The 20046-nt window shown below is 40.3% G+C and overlaps 2 protein-coding genes across 3 annotated transcripts in view; one reads left to right on the top strand and one right to left on the bottom strand.

The window, feature by feature from the left end:
* The window catches only part of LOC115590052 (zinc finger protein 239-like), a 285383-nt gene that overhangs the window by 92680 nt on the left and 172657 nt on the right, over nucleotides 1–20046 (bottom strand). The gene's annotated exons all lie outside the window — the stretch shown is intronic.
* LOC115589959 (uncharacterized) overlaps nucleotides 15766–20046 on the top strand; it is a 37989-nt gene continuing 33708 nt past the window's right edge. Inside the window, exon 1 of one of the 2 annotated variants that reach the window (XM_030431156.1) lies at nucleotides 15766–15954. In XM_030431156.1, coding sequence (XP_030287016.1) covers nucleotides 15885–15954 — 70 coding nt within the window. In that variant the 5' untranslated portion in view covers nucleotides 15766–15884. The remainder of the gene's footprint in view (nucleotides 15955–20046) is intronic. The other variant, XM_030431157.1, reaches the window with a different exon arrangement.

Below are 20046 nucleotides of genomic sequence, written 5' to 3'. Positions count from 1 at the left end.
TGATGTCACATGACCTTAAGGTACTGCGCGACCCCAGACCCACCTTCATGACGTCAGGACTTTGCCCTAATTGGCTCTCATCTACGCTGACGTATATGACGTGTGTTTCGATTAATTTCCATATTCATAAGGCCTCTGCCTCTTTTCTACTCAAATATCACATACCTTCAGATCAGTAGCAGCCGTGTGGTCGCACCTGTGGGATAGTCAACATGAATAAACCTATAAAATCCTTCATGTAACGCAACAACCCTGAAAGATGTCATCAATAAACTGCTCAGTTCTGTCAGCTTAGGGTGATGATGGAGAAGTGGTTAACTGCTGTGTCCAGTGTTATCTGTTCTATCCACTCTTATTAATTAACCCTTTCTGTTCCCGTCACATTAACAATACAAAGAATTATCCTGAGCTATTCTGTGTGTGATGAGATGGTGCAGCGGGACAAGGCATCTGATTCACTCATTTGTTCTGATTATTGTATTTCATTCATTCAGTGAAATGTATTTCATTCATTGTGAATAATGTTTCTATAAGAAAATGCTTCATCTTATGTGTTTATAGTTATGCTTATTTGTTAAATGTAGTCAGCAAATTCCCCTCAGCTGTGATATAATCATGATGCACCTAAGCACAGTGTCATCATAATAATGAATAACTGTTGTAATTGTATTGTTATTGTGCAAGACTTACTATAATGTACCAGATAGACAAAGTTCAAATGTATTTAATGGTGATATTACAAGGAAAAGATCATTTACAGTAAGAGAACATTTAGGCCCTTCATCTACTCTTGATGAGTCACTGTGTGACCGTTTGAAGTGAAGCAATTACAAAGTATCCAAATTTGAAGTTGTTATTGTGACAAAGCTGTCACATTCTGTTGTCTCTAAATATGAACTGTCTGTCTGTATACATACACATACATACATATATATATATATATATATATATATATATATATATATATATATATATATATATATATATATATATACATATATATATATATATTTGTTTTGGTTGACAACTATTTTGAACATCTCAGATTAAATAATTTCTGAAGGAGATTAATATGAGAAAAAGGCCAGCAAAGTTCCCATAGCATCAGGTAAGAAAACTGATCGCAGTCGTTGTTGATTGTAATCAAACATTAATGGAATTTCAATTTCCTCCACTTCTTCGCCGACGAAGAAGGCAAACACCGCAAGCTCAGCCAAGTCACGTCACGTCTACGGGAAGAGAGAGTGTCCGACTTCATAGCAGCGTTTGTAGCCCCGCCCCTGCTGTCGCCAGCAGATCTCGCTGATGCAGTCAGGCAGCAGGAGGTCAACTTGAACGCGCCTCATGTCTATGTGGTATAGACCTCTTACCCCGAGCGGAGCACGGTGTGAGTAGCAGGCTCCGCCCACACGCTGCTGCAGCTGCTAGCTCCGCCCGTTGGAAAGAGAAGGATCTAACTGCAGAGCCGGAGCGCCCGCATGCGTACGTCTAAAACGGTGGCTGTCGCGCATGCGTATGTCTAAAACGGTGGCAGTCGCGCATGCGTACGTCTAAAACGGCTGCGTCTAGAACTGCGGGGGCGGGGCCTTCGGGGCGCTCCGGCGCTGCAGTTCGATGATATTGGAGCGCCCCGAAGGCCCCACCCCCGCAGTTCTAGACGCAGCCGTTAGACGTACGCATGCGCGAAAACCCGCAGAACACTTAACCACCAGCTAACATTATCAAGATAATACTCCACTTTTCTAGTCATTAATTCAGTAAAATATATGTATATTTTATTCAATAAAGGATTTTTTTTAGCATTATAAACATGTATTCTTCTGTGATACATTTTTTATTGAAATATATATATATATATAAATAAAAAATATAAACAATATAAATATCTATATATCTATCTATAGATATAGATAGATATAAATAAACATTAATCTTTTTGTGATCAATTTTTTATTGACAATATTGTACAAATATATATATAAATAAATATATATACATATAAATTATATATACATATATTATATATATACACATGAAATGGATTTTTATTGACAAATAATATTGTACAAATATATACATATATATATATAAATTAAAAAATATATAATAAATTATATATATATATATATATATATATATATATGTATATATGTATATATATACATATATATATATATACATATATACATATATATATATATATATATGTATATATATATTTATTCACATCATATACAACATATTTTCCCCCACACAGTGAGATTTTGTAACTTTAGCAAAAGAAGAGCTAAACAGGATTCTTTGGGAATTCTACGGGTCAGCAAGAAACAGCTATGGTCTAAGAGCACATTCGAGGTAAATAAAGTGATAAATCTGAAACTTCTCTGTTCTTTATAATTAGATAATAAGATTAAAATGAAACAAGTCTGAGCTGAGTATTTTATCATTATAATTTTTTTTAGAAATGTTATAAGTCACATTTATAGAATACATAGAATAGAATGGAATAGTCTTTATTGTCATTGTACAGGAGGGTACAATGACATTGAGGGTGCTCCCACAGCAACAAATAAAAAAGCAACACATAGAATAAATAGTAATATAAATAAATTAGATATATAGCCCTTTAAGGTCTTAAAGGGAGGTAGAAGGAGGTAGGCCCAGGGGGAGAAACTGTCTGTCACACCTGCTGGTGTGGGACTTTGTTGACCTGTAGCATCTCCCAGAGGGCAACAGATCAAACAGGGGGTATGCAGGATGTGAGGGGTCTCCTGTGTTGGCCTTAGTTCTTCTGAGGTAGCAGGATGTGGTGATGTGTTCCAGGCTGGTCAGAGGGCAGCCGATGATCTTTTGGGCAGTCTTTATGACCCTCTGCACCGCCTTCCTGTCCTCGGCTGTTGAGCCTGCATACCACACACCCAGACAGTACGTCAGTACGCTCTCCACAGAGGAGTGATAGAAGGCCAGCAGCAGCTTTCTTTTAACAGTGAAACACTACATTTAAAACAAATTAAAAAATAATAATTTTGATATACCAGTTACACTATACAATATTGAAGGTGCTGTGAGGTGTTACTCAAAAGATAAGCAAAATAATTCAGCAGCTGACTGATGTTAAATGGAAGATCAATAATCGTTAATAATTGAAAATCGAATCGATAATTGTTAATAATCGAAAATCGATTTGTAATCGAATCGAGACTTCAATAATCGGAATCGAATCAAATCGGGAAATTGGGCCGATTAACCCACCTAGAGTGAACCTCATGAAGCTGCTTCTACAAAGTGCTATAAGTTAATGTCTTTGATTTAAACGCACGGACATATTCAGGAAACAGAGAGGAACCAAAAACACTGTCTGTAACGTTTTTTGATGATTATAAACGTTAACTACTCCACATGTTTAGTATACAGGTCGGTATACTGAACTATGGTATACTATACCAAACCATTTTATAATGTTTTTATGAGTGCTTACAGCTGCTAATGTATGTAACGCTGATGTAATGATACATGACAGTTAAATGTTGAATCTGTCCATGATAACCACATCCTGACATGTAAATGTGGCATCTGTGTAAATAAAAAACATCAATGTCATTTTTATAACTAAAGTGATTTTTTAAGATCTAAGTACTAATAATAACAATCATGGCAACAAAAAAATGTACAAAGTCTGCAAATCAAGATCAGAACCTGCAGCAGCAGTGAGCCTGCTTTCTTTTCTTTCAGCAGTGAAGAGATATACTCCATGACAGAATATTGTAACATATGATCCGAACGTGTGTGAATGTGTAAATTAGAGACATTAACTTATAGCACTTGGCAGAAGGAGCTTTATAAAGTTCACTCCATTAGCTTACGAGGCTGATCTGCCACATCCAATATGGCAGCGACGTCGACGTACCACCACACTGGGGTTTCCACAATGCTTGACGTGTATTACTAACATAAACATTAACTTACTATGCCCAGTTGTACGGCTACCATTTTATCATACATGAACAAAAATATAAAAATAGGCGTCCGTCCGTAGTATGTGCGCCGCTCAACTAACGTTAGCATAACAAATACAAGGCGCTATCTGATGACGTTACTCTCTCGTATCTAGGCAACACAGTACACAGTCATAAAGGTACATTTCACAATTTCGACTGTTAACAGTAATTGAATAAAATCTTTACCGCTATATCATTACTAGTGATTAAATTCATGAATTAATGCTTAAGTTTGACAGCTATCCCATGGTATAGCTGGCTCCCGGGCGTTAGAAAGGATAGGCTGACATTAACGTTATTCATTGAAGGTAACGTTAGCTAACGTTTGCTTAATAACCTTAAAGAAAACAATCAGGGATTAGAGACCTCATGGAGAAGATGGCGGCAGCCGGCAGGTCAGGTGCGACAAGTGCTCTCCTAGCGCTTTTAACATTTGGATTTATTTTAAACTTTCTAGACACAGGTCCTTTTTTAAATGTAAAAGAAGCTGCTACCAACCTTACTGCTCATGGAGGCACTATGAAGCACTTTGGCTACGGCAAATGTACTCTGATGCAAACATTTGTTTTCACTGCCGGCCAACAACAACACAAGCGCAACAGTGTAATCCGAAGTAAACAGCAAAATAACAATCTTACCATCATCACACTCTATCTGCTGCTATCTGGAGATATACACCAGTGCCCAGGACCGACCGGAACCCTCAACAAAGACGAGAAATGCAATACCCCTGTCTCTCAGGTACGTGGTTATCACAGTGAAAGCACGGTGATTGAATTCACACACCAACCTAATCTGCTGCCCCATGTCTGTTGTCCGGGGACCGAGGACGGGCCTGTGGAGGTGCGCCGGCTGGGAGGCAGATCTGTCGGAGCGGGGGAGCGGAGGCCTGGGGCGCTCGGGGCTATCGGCGTGGGCGACGGAGGTATCGGAGCCAGGAATCGATCTGTGGGCGCGCAAGGCGAAGGGGAAGCCGCGGTAGCCATGGGAAAAGTGTTTGCATTTCCGCAACACGGAAACCTGAGTGACTCCCTCTGCCCAGCAGACCCGGACGTCGGGCGTTGTGTTCAAAGTCACCGCGTCAGTAGGAAAAAACACGCGCACAAAAACAGTAGGATTAACCCTGTTTTAAAAAAACACCGCAAACTAAACTTTTTCAAAACTGTTAATCAGTCTTTGGTGATCTGGGATCAGCAACATAAACCCAAAGGTGTTTTTGGAGGACATATTAACATTCGTAGCCTCACCCCTAAAGCTGATCAAGTCCATCATCTTCTTGAAAACTCTAATTTAGATTTCTTATGCCTGTCAGAGACATGGTTACACAGCAATTCTCCATCAGCTGCACTGTATGTGCCAGGCTATAAAATCTTTAGACAAGATCGATCTAATGGCAGAGGGGGTGGAGTTATGATTTATATCAGAGATCATTTTAAATGTCAACAAATATGCTGGCCTTTTAATCATGACTTAGAATGTCTAGGACTGAATGTAATGCTCTCTCCTGAAATGTCTTTCATGCTTATTGTCATATATCGTCCACCTTCTTCTAATAATGATTTTTACACCACATTTAAAAAACTGCTTCAAGCATGTGATTTTAAAAAAGAAGTAATACTACTTGGTGATCTTAATTGTAACTGGATTGACAAGATAAATAGAAAAGTCCTTAAACAGATAATGGATGGTTTAGATTTTATACAAATCATAGAAGGACCAACCAGAATAACTACCTCTTCCCAGACACAGATAGACTTAATATTCAGCAACAAGCCCGGGAGAGTTGTTAAAACACTTAATTTTATTACTGGTCTATCTGATCATAATTTAATATTAATATCCAGAAAACTTACAAAGAAGCGTTTCCATCATTCTCACAAACCTATGGAACAACTTAGAATCCCAAAGAGAGAATCTGTAAATTTTGAAAGAGCAGTGCAGCAGACCAATTGGGTAGACATACTAAACAGGAACAATGTGGAAGCAGACTGTAGATTGTTTGCAACCAAGTTAGACAATTTAGTCAAGGAGTTCACTCGAAAAGTCAAAAATCGGAACAAAAATAAGAGCAATACACTTCCTTGGCTCAATAATGACATATTTAATTTGATGAAAGAAAGGGACCTGTCACTGAAAAGAGCTCTGAAAACCAAATCAGTCATTGATAGGCACAGGTTCACTTCCTTACGCAACAAAGTTATGAAAGCCATTAGAAATGCCAAAGCCAACTTTTTTATAACAATTATTAATGAGGCAAAAGGTAACACTAAACTGATCTGGGAATTAATCACAGGCCTAAGAAGCAGCTAGAGCTGAAGATAAATGATAAGCTAATACAAGATCCAGCAAAAATTGCCTCAGCTTTTAATAAATACTTTATCGACTCTGTGACTGAGATTGCACAGCAACATTTCCTTTAGTAACAGAAACCATCATTAAAACTGATAATAGTAAGACTTCTTTTTGTATTCAACTTATTTCTGAACTAAAAACTAAGGCAATAATAAACTCTCTTAAAACTTCAATGGCCAAGGATATATACAGGATGGATTCAGCAATGCTCAAATCTCTAAAAGACCATCTAGCCTGTCCTATTTCACAAATCATAAATCTATCATTATTGCAGGGAGCATTTCCAAGTGCCTGGAAGACTGCAATTGTATCTCCTATTTTTAAATCAGATGACCACCAGAATATCAGTAACTATTGCCCAATTAGCATTCTACCTGTAGTATCCAAGGTTGCTGAAAAGTGGGTATCAGAGCAGCTTGTCTCCTTCTTGAACACCAGTGAATTTTCTCTCCATCCCATGCAGTTTGGCTTTAGGGCCAACTACTCCACTGAAACAGCCAACTGCCTTTTCTTAGAAAAGGTCCGAGCTATGGTCGACAAAGGAGGTGTTGTTGGTGCAGTGTTCCTAGACCTGCGCAAAGCCTTCGACACAGTCAACCATAAGGTCCTCCTGGCCAAACTATCCTCCTTCAACTTTTCTCCATTAGCACTTAGCTGGTTTGAATCTTACCTGACTGGTAGATGTCAACATGTTGTTGTTAACAACCAACTTTCTCCAGCTCTTGAGTTGTACACTGGAGTACCACAAGGGTCAATCCTTGGTCCACTACTGTTTTCTTTATATATTAACAACCTGCCATCCGTCTGTCCCGATGTGGAAACCCAGTTATATGCAGATGACACTGTAATGTATGTGCATGCCAGGACAAAGCAGTTGGCAGCTGCTAAACTCACTTCAGCGTTAGAGCAGATCTCTAAATGGCTAAACTGCTCCTGCCTCCAACTTAATCTAAAAAAAACTGTAGGAATGTTCTTCACTAAAAGGCAATGTAATATTCTGCCAACTATAACAATCTCAGGTCATAATATTGATATTGTGTCATAGGTCAAATATCTGGGAATTGTTATTGACTCCAATCTAACGTTCAAAAAGCACATAAAAAAAGTAAGTCAAAGAGTTAGGTTCAGTTTAGCAAATTTTAAATATATAAGAAACACAATGACTTTTAATGCCGCCAAATTATATGTGAACGCCATGGTCATGACCCATCTAACATACTGCCTCACAAGCTGGGGACAAACCAATGCCTCTACACTGAAGCCATTGGAAACCCTGTACAAACAAACCCTTAAAGTCTTGGATCAGAAACCGAACAGCTCACATTATTGTACCATCCTACACAAACACAAGCTTCTGAGTTGGGAAGATGTCATAAAATATAGGAACATCTGTCTGGTCTTTAAAATCCTGCATGGTTTAGCTCCCCCTCCACTGAACTCACTCATAAACCAACGCAGCACTGTTCAGATCACTAGAAGCACCACACGTGGTGACTTATCAATCCCACAAAAGAAAAGTACATTTGGTCAGTTATCATTCTCTGTTAAAGCAATACATAATTGGAACTCACTTCCCACCCATATCAAAGATACACATACATACTCCACTTTTACAGCCAAGTTAAAAACATGGCTAGTCGACAGTTACACCTGCACACACTAACATATGGCTGTGTGTTATCTGCGTCATGGATGCTGCCTGTCGACAGTGTGTGATGTCTGTCCACACTCCTGAATGTGATTGTATGTGCTGATGTGTGATTATATTTTGTGCTGTTTCTGTATGCTTTGATTATGTGTTGTCTTTGCATGATTGTACTGATGTTTCACTGTTTTCTCTTATCTTATCTTATCTTATCCTTTCTTATCTTATCTTATCTTATCATCATCATTGATTTATCTTGTCTCCTAGCTGTCCTAATGCTCTCTTTTTAATCAGTGTGCTGTAATATATTGTTTTTGTTTTTTTTTGTTTTGTTTTTTAGGGTGCCTATTGTCATCTGGCCGGGGACTACAGCAGGATATTAGCCATGTTGGCTAAAGCTGCCCTTTTTACTGTTGTTGATGCAGTTAATTAATTGGGATTGTCTTCGATATAATAAACTAATAAACTAAACTAAACTAAACTAAACTAACTAAGGTTAACTTTACCACTGCTTACGGTTATCAAAACGTTAACATTAAAACTCAAAAGATACAACGTAGTCACCAACAAAGAGTAGACGTAACATAATATACTTAATAATCACTAGTATTTTACACAGATTTTACCGTTCACTGTACCGCCACCTTTTCAGAATGACTTTTCAATTTCAACTCGCGCATGCGTACGTCTAAAACGGTGGCAGTCGCGCATGCGTATGTTAGTGTGTTAGCGAGGTATGTTGAGTCTAAAGCCAGGCTTCCCTGAACTACAAAGGTGGCTCTCTTTTAACCCGGCTAGATCACCATGGTGTTTCACTGTGTAACTCATTCGGAGATGGCGTCACCATTCATTGAGAACCCGGTGGACCTGGGAGCAAGAATAATTCAGGCAGCACTACGACGTGAGCGGCTTCTTCGAGATCGCGCTGATCCGCTGGCATTTCCTGATGAAATTCTCTATGAGCGATATAGATTTTCAGCCGAGGGAATACGGTACATTTGCTGACTTATTGAGCCGAGTGTCAGGAATGCCACTGAAGAAGCTGTGCGCTCACTCAGTGCATTTACATGACACTCAAGAAAACCGAATTACTGTGTTAGTCTGACTATGATGGTATTTTTAAGATGCATGTATACACCTTAGTCTGACTAAAATCGGACCGGATCAGATTTCTCATAGTCGAATTACACCACGTAGATTATTCGATTGAAAGTCGCATTACTCCTGCATGTATACATTTCCAGCGGATCGGATCGGATTTTGGGTTCTGCACAGGCGCGAGATTTTTCCCCGGGGCCGTGAGCCGGAAGTAGATGGACGGCGGCGGCGGCGTCTTTCCTCACCGCAAGAAAGAGCGCCAGAGTGCACCTAGTTTGTGTACTTATCATGTACACCATATACGAAGTGTACAAAGATGTAGCTTCGTCTTGCTCTTCGTACGCCATCTTGCTTGAATGCCGAGGCAGCTGGTGACGTAAAGAGGTCAGCCGGAGGTGCGCCGTTAACACTAGTTGAAATGGGCACAGCGCCACCTAGCGTACCGGGTATGACATGCTTTTGGCAGTAATTCGATTTTCTCACCAGCATGTATACTCGGATAATTGCAGTTGTCCGATTGAGCAGCAGAGTCGAACTATGGCTGTAATCTGACTAAGCTGTGCATGTAAACGCACTGACTGTCGGGCAAACTGTTTGTGTAGCCCTTCGTTTTGTTGCCACAGGAACCTTCTTACATTCAGTTGGTGATGCAGAAAATCTGAGCAAGAACACACACTGACAAAATGATGGGGCAGCTTGGCTACATACCACTCTGAATGATGTGTTTGTATTTGGCTCTAACTTGCTGCCATGTCCGACTGCTGCTTCCACATCTTAATAAAATGCAATATGAAATATTAATTAGGCCAACCTAGTATTTATTTGTCACAGATAATGAGTAAAGTTAATTATTTCTTTGATGTGTCCATGAATAAACTGATGAACTGATCAATGTTTCCCCCGTTGTAGGGCAGTGTACGCCCAAACACAAATCTGACAGGCTGGAGCTGTTTTCACTGTCAGAAAGCTCTTTATTGACATTGTACAGGGACAGTCGCTACATTTGCCTGTTCATCCCGACACACTGATACAATAAACAACACTGAACATTTATAGCCTACGCACACTCAGCCTCGCTTTCAATAAAACACACACGCGCATTCTATAACTGAGATCAGTAAAATGTGAAAACAATATAGACATCATTCAAAAATGAAAAAAGATAGTTGTTGCTTCAGTGTATTTATTTTTTAAATGGATGAGGGTTAATATGTAAAAGTTGCACAGTGTTGAGCTTTCAGAAATGAAAACACTAAGGGCTTAATATAATATTGATCATAATATTAATCATTGTTAACTTACGCATTTACACGGTCAGCAGTTTTCTGCCAGCAGCCCTCCCTCGCTCTGTTGGCGGCGACAGTGTTACTTTTTGCCGTGATGGTTTCTTTGAATTCTTCATAGCCTTGCATAATAAGAATCTGCTCATCCTGAGTAAAATATGTGGCCCGGGATCGATCCATTTTCACACGGAGGTAGAATAATATGACGTCAAACGCCCCCATTTATGTGAGCGCGCGCAGAGCACAAAGCAGAGAACCGGACTTGACAAATCAAGTTGATAACCACCGTCGCAGTACCGTTTAACTCTGTTTGGGGACTTGGGGCTTTGTTGAGCTGCATCATGAGCACAAAGCCTGGCTATGTTGAGCCCTCTTCGCAGTACAGGCCTCTGGAAGATGCGTGAAGGCTACAGAGAGGTAAAAACATAAGAGAGGGTTAGAGCGAGGCCGTCACACCAGTAGTTCAGCCGTACTGGCTAGTTGTAGTTAAAGAAATAAATTAAATTCTTGGTTTTGACATTGAGTATAATTTTCCGACTGTATATTTGTGTAATCTACCAGTTGATCTCAATTCCCAGGATACATATCTTCTTAAGATGTTACTGACAGCCAGGAAGAAATCAGTAACAAGGAAATGGCTTAACAGGGAACAGCAGATGGTGAGAGAGTGGTCAGCCACTGTAAAAGAAATACATGAAATGGAGATGTTGACTTTTACTCTAAGATTGAACCGTAATAAAGCCCAGAAGTACTGGGTGAAATAATAATAATAATAATAATAATAATAATAATAATAATGATAATAATAATAATGATAATAATAGTACATTTTATTTATAAGCACCTTTCAGGTCACCCAAAACAGCAGTCAAACAACAAATTGAAGTATATAAATAAAGTATACATAAAACAAACAATAAAGCATTACAAATCATCAGGGAAAGCAAGTTTAAAAAGTGAGTCTTCAGTTGTGATTTAAAAGTAGTAATGGATGGGCACTGGCACAAACTGTGGGGGAGAGCATTCCACAGTGTGGGGCCAACCACACTGAAGGCCCTGTCACCCATAGAGCGTAGTCTACAGGGGGGAATGGAGAGGAAACGGGAATCAGAGGAACGTAGTGAATGGGGCAGCATGTAGGGGTAAAGAAGACAGGATAGGTAGGGAGGCACCAGGCTATGAAGACATTTAGAAACCAGAAGAAGTGTTTTAAAAGAGATCCGGTATTAGCCTGGGAGCCAGTGCAGGTGCTGAAGGGTGGAGGTGATGTGTTCCCAGGACCGTGTGTGAGTTAGGACTCTGGCAGCTGAGTTTTGGACATACTGAAGTTTTTTAATCTGTGGGGCTATTGCAGTAATCCAGTCTGGATTGGCATGAATGAGTGTTTCTGTGACAGGGTGAGATAGAGAGGGGCGGAGTTTCGAGATGTCCTTAAGATGGAAGAAGGCTGTTTTTGTGATATTTTTTATGTGTGATTCAAGGCAGAGGGTGGAGTCTAAGGTTATACTTAAGTTTCTAACTTCAGCAACAGTGGATGTGATGAAACCAGGGATGGAGAAGCTCAGGTGGGAGGTTTTGCTGAGAGTGGCTGGGGAAGCAATGAGGATGGCCTCAGATTTGTCCTGGTTGTGTTTGAGGTAGTTGCAGTTCATCCAGTTGTTGATATCATGAAGGCAGTCAGTCAGGTTGGATGGTGGTAGAGTGTCTGATGGTTTTGTGTGAATGTAGAGTTGTGTGTAATCGGCATAGCAGTGAAAGTTGAGTCCATGCCGGAGGATAATGTGACCAAGAGGGAGAATGTAAATGATGGAAAGTAATGGGCCAAGAACTGAGCCCTGTGGAACACCATGAGAAAGGGGGAATGTGGGCGACTTAAATGTGCCAGTTTACACAAACTGTTGTCTGGCTGTGAGGTAGGACTTGAACCATGAAATAGGGGGGGCCAGTGATGCCAAGCAATGTTTCTAGCCGGTTCAGCAGAGGGGTGTGACAGACAGTATCAAAGGCAGCAGTGACATCCAGGAGGATGAGTATCTTCAGGTGTCCAGAGTCAGCAGTTAAAAGGAGGTTGTTGATGACCTTAGTTAGTGCAGTTTTTGTACTATGTTTTACCCTAAAACCAGATTGAAACTCTTCCCATAGGTTGTAGTGTGACATATGGACCTGCAGCTGACTAACAACAGTGCGTTCAAGGAGTTTGGTGGGAAAAGGGAGATTGGAGATTGGTCTGTAGTTGTTAAAGTCCTCCCGGTCAGTTCCAGGTTTTTTCAGTATTGGGGTCACAAGCAGCAGTTTTTAGACAGGAGGGAACTGACCCAGAATAGATGTGTTTATGATATTTGTCAGCAGGGGGCAGAGCACAGGCACACAGGGCTCCTGTATATAAATGAGAAAACAGAATAGAGCAGTTCCTTTCTTTTTCATTTTGTTTATCCTTGGTGCTGTGACTGATGTTTTGAAGGACTTGCCCTGGAGAGACTCCTTTCCTTGGCCAGCTGGCTTTTGCCTGCCTTCCTCTAACCCCCTCCCTCCTCATCTCTCACCTATGGATATTTGTAACACTATATTACACAGAGCAATACTACTGTATGTTTCTTTTCTTTCTGGACAATATATTTTATTTCCCCCAGTGACCTGAATGTTTAGTATTGTTTGTTTGATTTATATGTTTTGTTTGTCTTTGTAAAACTTTAAAACTTTGCATTTGAAAATAAAGGAAAAAAACAAAGAAGCTGGCTGATGTACTCAAACAGAAATGACAGCTCGCACTGCTTCTGCTGCTAAATGTTTTCTCCAAAAGAATACAGACTTAATAATGAAGGACTAAAGGACTGGAACAATGCAAGCCACTTGTTGAAGGTTCATGAGGATAGCCAGGAGCACAATACCCACATGGCAACATGGAGGAGTTGGAGGTCGTTTTGCAAAGCGGCTGACAATAGATAAGAGAGAGACGACACTCTGAGGCAAAGAGATAATATGTTTGCACAATGCCTTATTTATATTGTATTTATCACTTGTTTCTAACTTCAGTTTAGGTGTGATATTCTTGACTTAAAAGAAATAAAATCTTGAATACATACATGCAGTTCCTGTGTGAGTGTATGAACATTGATTGTGAAATTGACTGCGATGCAAGACGCGTCGGCTAAGAGTTTGCCTAGGGCACCAAATTACTCAGGGATAGCACTGCTGAAAGCTCTCTGTTAGCATCAGGAAAACATCATGTTTGGGTTTAAATCCCTGCTTCTGTCTCCACAGACTCGCTGCAGACTGTCTCCACAGTGTCCCTCTTACAGATGTTGAAACAGCGTGGTCCCTCCTCAGAAATATCAGGTGCTGCACACTTAGAAGTGTTGGAACACGACTCACGTCAGGTCATAAACATGTGAGGTGAAGGTCAGACGACAGGAACCCTGTGAACACATCAGTGGTTTGCAGAAACAAACAGCAGTATTTTATTGTGGTGAGCGGCTGCTGCTGCAGGTCAGACTGTGTTTAGTCACAGTGGTCACAGTCAGACAGCTGGAGGCTTTTAATTTGAAGGGAGCAGAGTGAGGTGCTGAGTCAGAAGCATCTGTGTGAACACATGGAGGTGATGGAGGCTGTTTGAATGTGTCTCAGTTGAAATGTGGACAGAAAGAGAGCAGGACACTTCAAGACAAAACACTTCCTGCTTTTACAATTCAAGATCTGTGTATGTGAACACATAGAGGTGATATTGTTGTGACGTTCACGAACGAACCGATTCTATTGAACGGCTCGTTAACATGAACGATGGGAACCGAGTCGCAGCTGGGAACCGTTCTTTTTTTGTTTTTTAATATCAATGTGTGCTCCTTTGCTCCTCTCCTGAGTGGGACAGAGAAGTTACATGGGGAGGAGCGCAGCCCAGCTACACGGTGCTTATTAGATATGCAAATGTAGCATGACGCCACCTGAGTTGTGCACGCTGCCTTTGCGTAAAAAAATTTAAAAAACAGAAACACGTGACTGCCCTGCCTCGGAGAGTTCATTGCAGAGTTTATATTAGTAGTAATAAATATAAATAATAAATAGCTTTATGTTCATATTTTCCTCTTATTTATTCTAGTTGTATCTATTTTTCTAATACTTGAAACATTTTTTGTAATTGAAGTACCATGTTGCAAGTTGTTTTCTAAGTTTTTCAAACAAAAATAATAACTGTATAGAATTTACACTGATGCTCAGGTATAGGCTGCTATTCACCCTACGGTTCAGGAGTCCTCCTCAAGGTTTAACTTTTTTTTTACAAAGCAGCAAAATGCACCCCAGGACAGTCCACCAGTATATGCAGATTTTATATTAAAAGTAATAGTGGGCTGTATGTAAATATTTTCCTCTTATTTGTTGTAGTTTTATCTATTTTTCTAATACTTGAAGAATATTTTTGTAAAATGTTTTCTTGTTTTTCTTTCTTGTTAAGATTCTTGTGTGAAATGTTTAATCTTATAATAAGTCTTTATTACAGTAGTGTAAAATTGTGTGGAAATGTTTGCACTAAAAGCTGTTTTGCACGGAAATTCATTGTAGCCTGCTTTGTTTTTTTAATGTTTATTTGTAAGTTTTAAGGTCACGGTGTTGCATGAATAACAATTCATGGTAGCTTTACACACATACAATTTGTACAAAGGGTAAATCCAAAATAGTGATGTCACCGTCAAAGCAGAGTGATATGGCGCAACCTTGTGGAATATTTACATATATCCAGATCAGACTTTAAAATCTAGTCCACACATGTCAAATGAGGTTATAATCAATATTTCAGAATAATTCAAACTCAGATATTGGTGGGATATCTAATGTTGTATTATTTTGTTCCAAATCTCACCCCATCATACCTCCCTGTGATTATTTCAAAGATAAAATGACTTGGCTGGCTTCTTAAAACTTAATAAATATAAAATTCAGTCAAATGGAACGGCTCACTAAGATCCGGCTCCCCTCAAAGAGCCATAAATCCCATCTCTAGGAGGTAATGGAGGCTGTTTGAACGTGTCCCAGTTGAAATGTGGACAGAAACAGAGCAGGACACAAAGCTGAGCACAGAGATGTCCCAGTAAACAGAGCTGCTTCACACTAAACCCCTGAGCCACAGCCGTCAGTGATTTGTTTGAGTTAAATAAAGGTAATTATATTTAAACTGACCTACTTTGTACTTTAAGTTCAGGTTTATTAGTTTTACTTGGACTTGAAAAAGTTCAGAACCTTTACGATCTGTTGGTGGCTGAATGTCCGACACAACTTGAACGCAGCATTTCTCTAACAGGGCTGATTTCTGGGAAACCACGTGACCACGTGCTGAATTTATAAAGAGACCAGCAGGAAGCTGATGACAGAAGAGAGACCTGCAGCAGAGAGACCTGCAGCAGAGAGGCCTGCAGCAGAGAGACCTGCAGCAGAGAGGCCTGCAGCAGAGAGACCTGCAGCAGCAGAGAGACCTGCAGCAGAGAGACCAGCAGCAGAGAGACCAGCTTCTCTTCAGTCATGTCCAGGTTCAGATCCTCTCCACTGACGCTCCTCCTCACCTGTTCATGGATCATCGCTGTTAGTGGAGGTAAGGAGGGCGCGTCTGCGTCTGTGTGTGTGAGAGAGAGAGTGAGAGAGTGTTTTTCTAAACATATGACGTCTGAAGTTCCAGTTGTTTACGTATTTGAGTGTTGACGTCACTATCTGCAGCTGCTTTATGATATGATTTGTGTCAGTTGAAGGACCGTTAGTCAGAAATGTGACACACTTCCGGTACCAGGGCGGCTCCTCTTATGAGCAGTGAGCAGCTCAGAGCGGCTCTGTGGAGGAGCGGCAAAAAGAGGCGCCTCTGGGCTGATCTCATCTCGACGGGTTGCCCCCGTTGCCGAACCGAACCAGCCGCCCAAATGTGTCTGCATTCATCTCATCCGGTTTTGGTGTTGCTCATTAACACGTCCAGCAGGCATGGACTGTCATAATTTAATCAAAAAAGTTTATTATAAATCATTTTTATCGACCACGACGGCCCATTGGTTGATTTTCTTGAAGTGGGCTAATCCAATGAAATCTCTCAGACCTCTTTTTTTTTTCTAAGTGCACAATTTAGAGGGGGCGGCCCATTGGTCCATCTTCAATATAGACAGTGGACTGAACCAATCAGGATATAGTATTAAAGCGGCCCCACCCCTCCCTGCGCTGTCTCCTGTAACTTCTGCTAGTTTCAAAGTGTTGAGCAGCGAAGAGAAAACATGGAGCAACCAAATAAAAAATAAAAGTGAAAGAAGAGGGTGCGGAGAAGTTGCATGCTAAGAGAAGAAAAAAACAAAAAGAGAAGAAGAGAAGAAAAGAAAAAAGTAATTTGCAAAAGACAAGAAAAGATCAGAATGAAGATTTTATACTGTGGGTAATGGGGGCGGGACTTGATAAGCTTTGGCTTCTCCCGCTTTTCCCTTTCGGCCATGTGTGTTGTATTATTTGAACAATGATGAAATGTGATGCTTATGAATTGACATGTCCGAAACAAACAACATAAATAAATAAATAAAAAAAAAAGAATCTCACTGTAGATGCTGCAAAATGTGCTAAAATCACAGACATGTTTGCTCCGATTCCACTGATTTTAAAACTGCTAAATGATCAGTAAACGCTTTGCAATTTAAGCATTACTAAAATAAGTGTAAAAAAAGTGTAAAAGTATTATTATCAAAAGGTTTGCCCACACTGAATAAGAGTAAGAAAGTGTTGAATGCTTTTAAGACATAATTACTTTGCATGAGTTCATAAAGCAGCCTGTTTTTAGCCTGATATAACAATGTACCTGAAGAATTAGCATTGAGCTGCTATATCAGGGAAATTCAGAAAATGCATATTGAAGATGATTTCAGTAAAAAGTATAAAAGAATCAATTGAACTACACAGAGCAGACGGTGGAGTGGTGAAGTTAACAAAAGACACTAAACTTCTGAGATTTAGGATGTTGTTGACACATTCTGCTTGAGATATAGAATATACCTAAGGAGGTAGAACGTATTGAGTAAATGTACTCATTTGCTTTCCACAGTGGTTATTTAATAGTATTCTAAAGTAATGATAATCTGTAAATTTCTAATAAGCCTATAGGCAAGAAGTTAGGGTTTTTTTTTTGGTTTTCGGTTAATTATGAGGGGCTGGTCTAAGCCAAAAATGCCAGGGCCAATTTCTTTGTCCCAGTCCACCCCTGCCCCTGAAGGTGTGCTGTGGTATCTGGCACCAAGATGTCAGCAGCAGATCCTTGAAGTCCTGTAAGTTATGAGGTAGGAGCTCCATCTCCATCTTTGTGGGGGCTTGATCTCAGCGATGAGGCCAGCTGTCTTACTTGCGGAGGAAGTTGTGGTCAAACCAACTGCGTTAAATAGTCCTCCTCTTTTTTTTATTTTTTTTTAAGATTTTTTTTTCTGGCATAGACACCTTTATTAGCAGTAGACAGAGAGGAAACACAAGAGAGAGAGGGGGATGTGACATGCAGCAAAGGACCTCCGGCTGGAATCGAACCAGGGTCGGCTGCATTCTGTGCAGCGCAACGTGAGTCAACCTGCTTCGTTGCCTAGTAACGATGTGAGTACCGCTGCTGAGAGCGCGGGCATATATTCTGGGATGTTTAAGGTTTGTTAGCTAACCAACTATGGCGCCACCGAAGAAAAAGAAAAAGTATAGCGGGTGACAGACAACTTAATATAAAGAAATTCTTCTGCCAGACTCCGGAGCCAAGGAAAATAGATGAAGTGAGAGTAACAGAGGCAACTCCAGAAAAAATGACAGGTGCAGGTGAGACGGAAGAAAGGGGGGCAGATTGAAGTGGAGAGGGGGGCTGCTCGAGGACCGTTACTGCCCCTGACACCGGGCCGACCCCTGTCCGACGGGTGACCGCGGGCCCGGACCGACTGCAAAGCCCCGTCCGAAGGGAAAAAAATACAGCTAAACACAGAACATCTGGCTGGGATCCCGAATGGCTTAATAACCATAACTACAGACCTTGGTTGTACCACACTCCCCATGGTGAGTTTACAATTGTTGTTTAGCAGATATTTTTGTTCTGATTGAGGATCTTCTCTCTCTCTCTCTTTTTTTTTTTTTTTTTGGAAAGCAATAATGATGAAAATAACACAGACAATAGGCTAGTTTTTCCCCGGCATTGTCAAAAGTATGTAACTCTGTTATAATAAAATGAATAAAAAACGTATGTGTTTGTTAAAAAAAATATTTATAACTGATAGAATCTCAATTATGTGTAGGGATGTTTTGTCAGCGTGTTAAAAGAGGACCATCCCAGAGGGTTTTCATTGAGATCCCTTCTGCAATGTACAGAAAAGATGTGCTTGATGCTCATATGGGTTCAGACCACCACGCTGCAGCCTTTCAGGCCCATGCAACTTTGATTAAAGGTTAGATTAAGCCTAATGATTTCAATTAAGTGATATCATTAAGCAATATAGGCCTACAATGATTTTTAATGCAAATGTTTGTTATTGCTGTATTTCGCGTCTCGTCTGTTTAGGGTTTTTTTGGTGGGTACCACCGGGCCTGAAAATTCTAGGGGAATTACTATTACTAATAACTATTTACTTGGTGTCATTATTTTCAGCACAACCTCACATGTGTGACTGTACAGTTATTATTTCATTTTGACACACTGTATTAACACTATGGACCTAAAATCACAAAATAACATAAAATCAGAGTAGAAAAAGTTAGATTGTTTACTGTGAAAACCAAAAATATGTTTAATGAACCAATTGCATGAGTTATAATGCAAATATAAATTGTTGTTTGCTAAATTTGTACATAAGCTTTTAAAATTTACAAAGTTATATGTAACTCTTTACGTTTAAATGCAGGCAATGCCTCAGGCTCCTCAGCTCATTCCTGCCTACTCCACATTCAGCTTCTCCTCATTGTTTTGACTCATTAAACAAAAAACCGACTCCACTACACACAAAACACACCCCACCAAACACCATATAACACACTAACTATACACTCCAAACATGCTATATGTCACAAATCTCTCAACTCTCAAAACTCGCTCTCTCTGTCGCTGTCTGCATCACCGCCTCCGTCCCTCCCACAACCTCCTGTTCCTCAACGATCAAACTTGCTGCTTGGACACTTTCGTGACAAAAGCCTGTTTTTACCGTTTTCCTTTTTACTTGACGTTTTACTTCCTGCACCAGACACAAAGCAAACGTGACGGCAACGTTCGCGAAAAAGTGTGGCGGACATTATTTACCCTAGGTCCGGTTTTGGACGTGCCGGTGCGTCTGGTCCGTCGACTCGGGAGGTAGGTTGTGTGTAGCTAGCAGCTAGCTACACACGAACATCTACAGATTCCGATTCCACTTTGTTGTCTGCGCGTCTCCGGATCTCCTCAGACCCGAACAGACTCGCTCCGGACTCTTTTAGTCTCATTAATCCACAACAGTCAGTTTAGATACACAGAACAAAAATGGGACCAAACCGCTGGCAAAATCCCGGTCCAGCTCACGCCGCTGCAGGTATAAATCCACTTGTTTCTTAAGGTGTATCATGGCTTGAGCTCTGCAGTGATTGGCTCTGGTGTGCACTTGACTGTGGTGGACAATGCTCGCTGAATTCGTAAAGCATTTTTGAAATAATTTATTAATGGTATCATTGCAGTCCAAAC

The sequence above is a fragment of the Sparus aurata genome, chromosome 10 (assembly GCF_900880675.1).
Source record: "Sparus aurata chromosome 10, fSpaAur1.1, whole genome shotgun sequence".
Lineage (NCBI taxonomy): Eukaryota > Metazoa > Chordata > Actinopteri > Spariformes > Sparidae > Sparus > Sparus aurata.
Note: the sequence above shows the minus strand (reverse complement) of the source record. Positions and strands in the feature narration are given on the sequence as shown.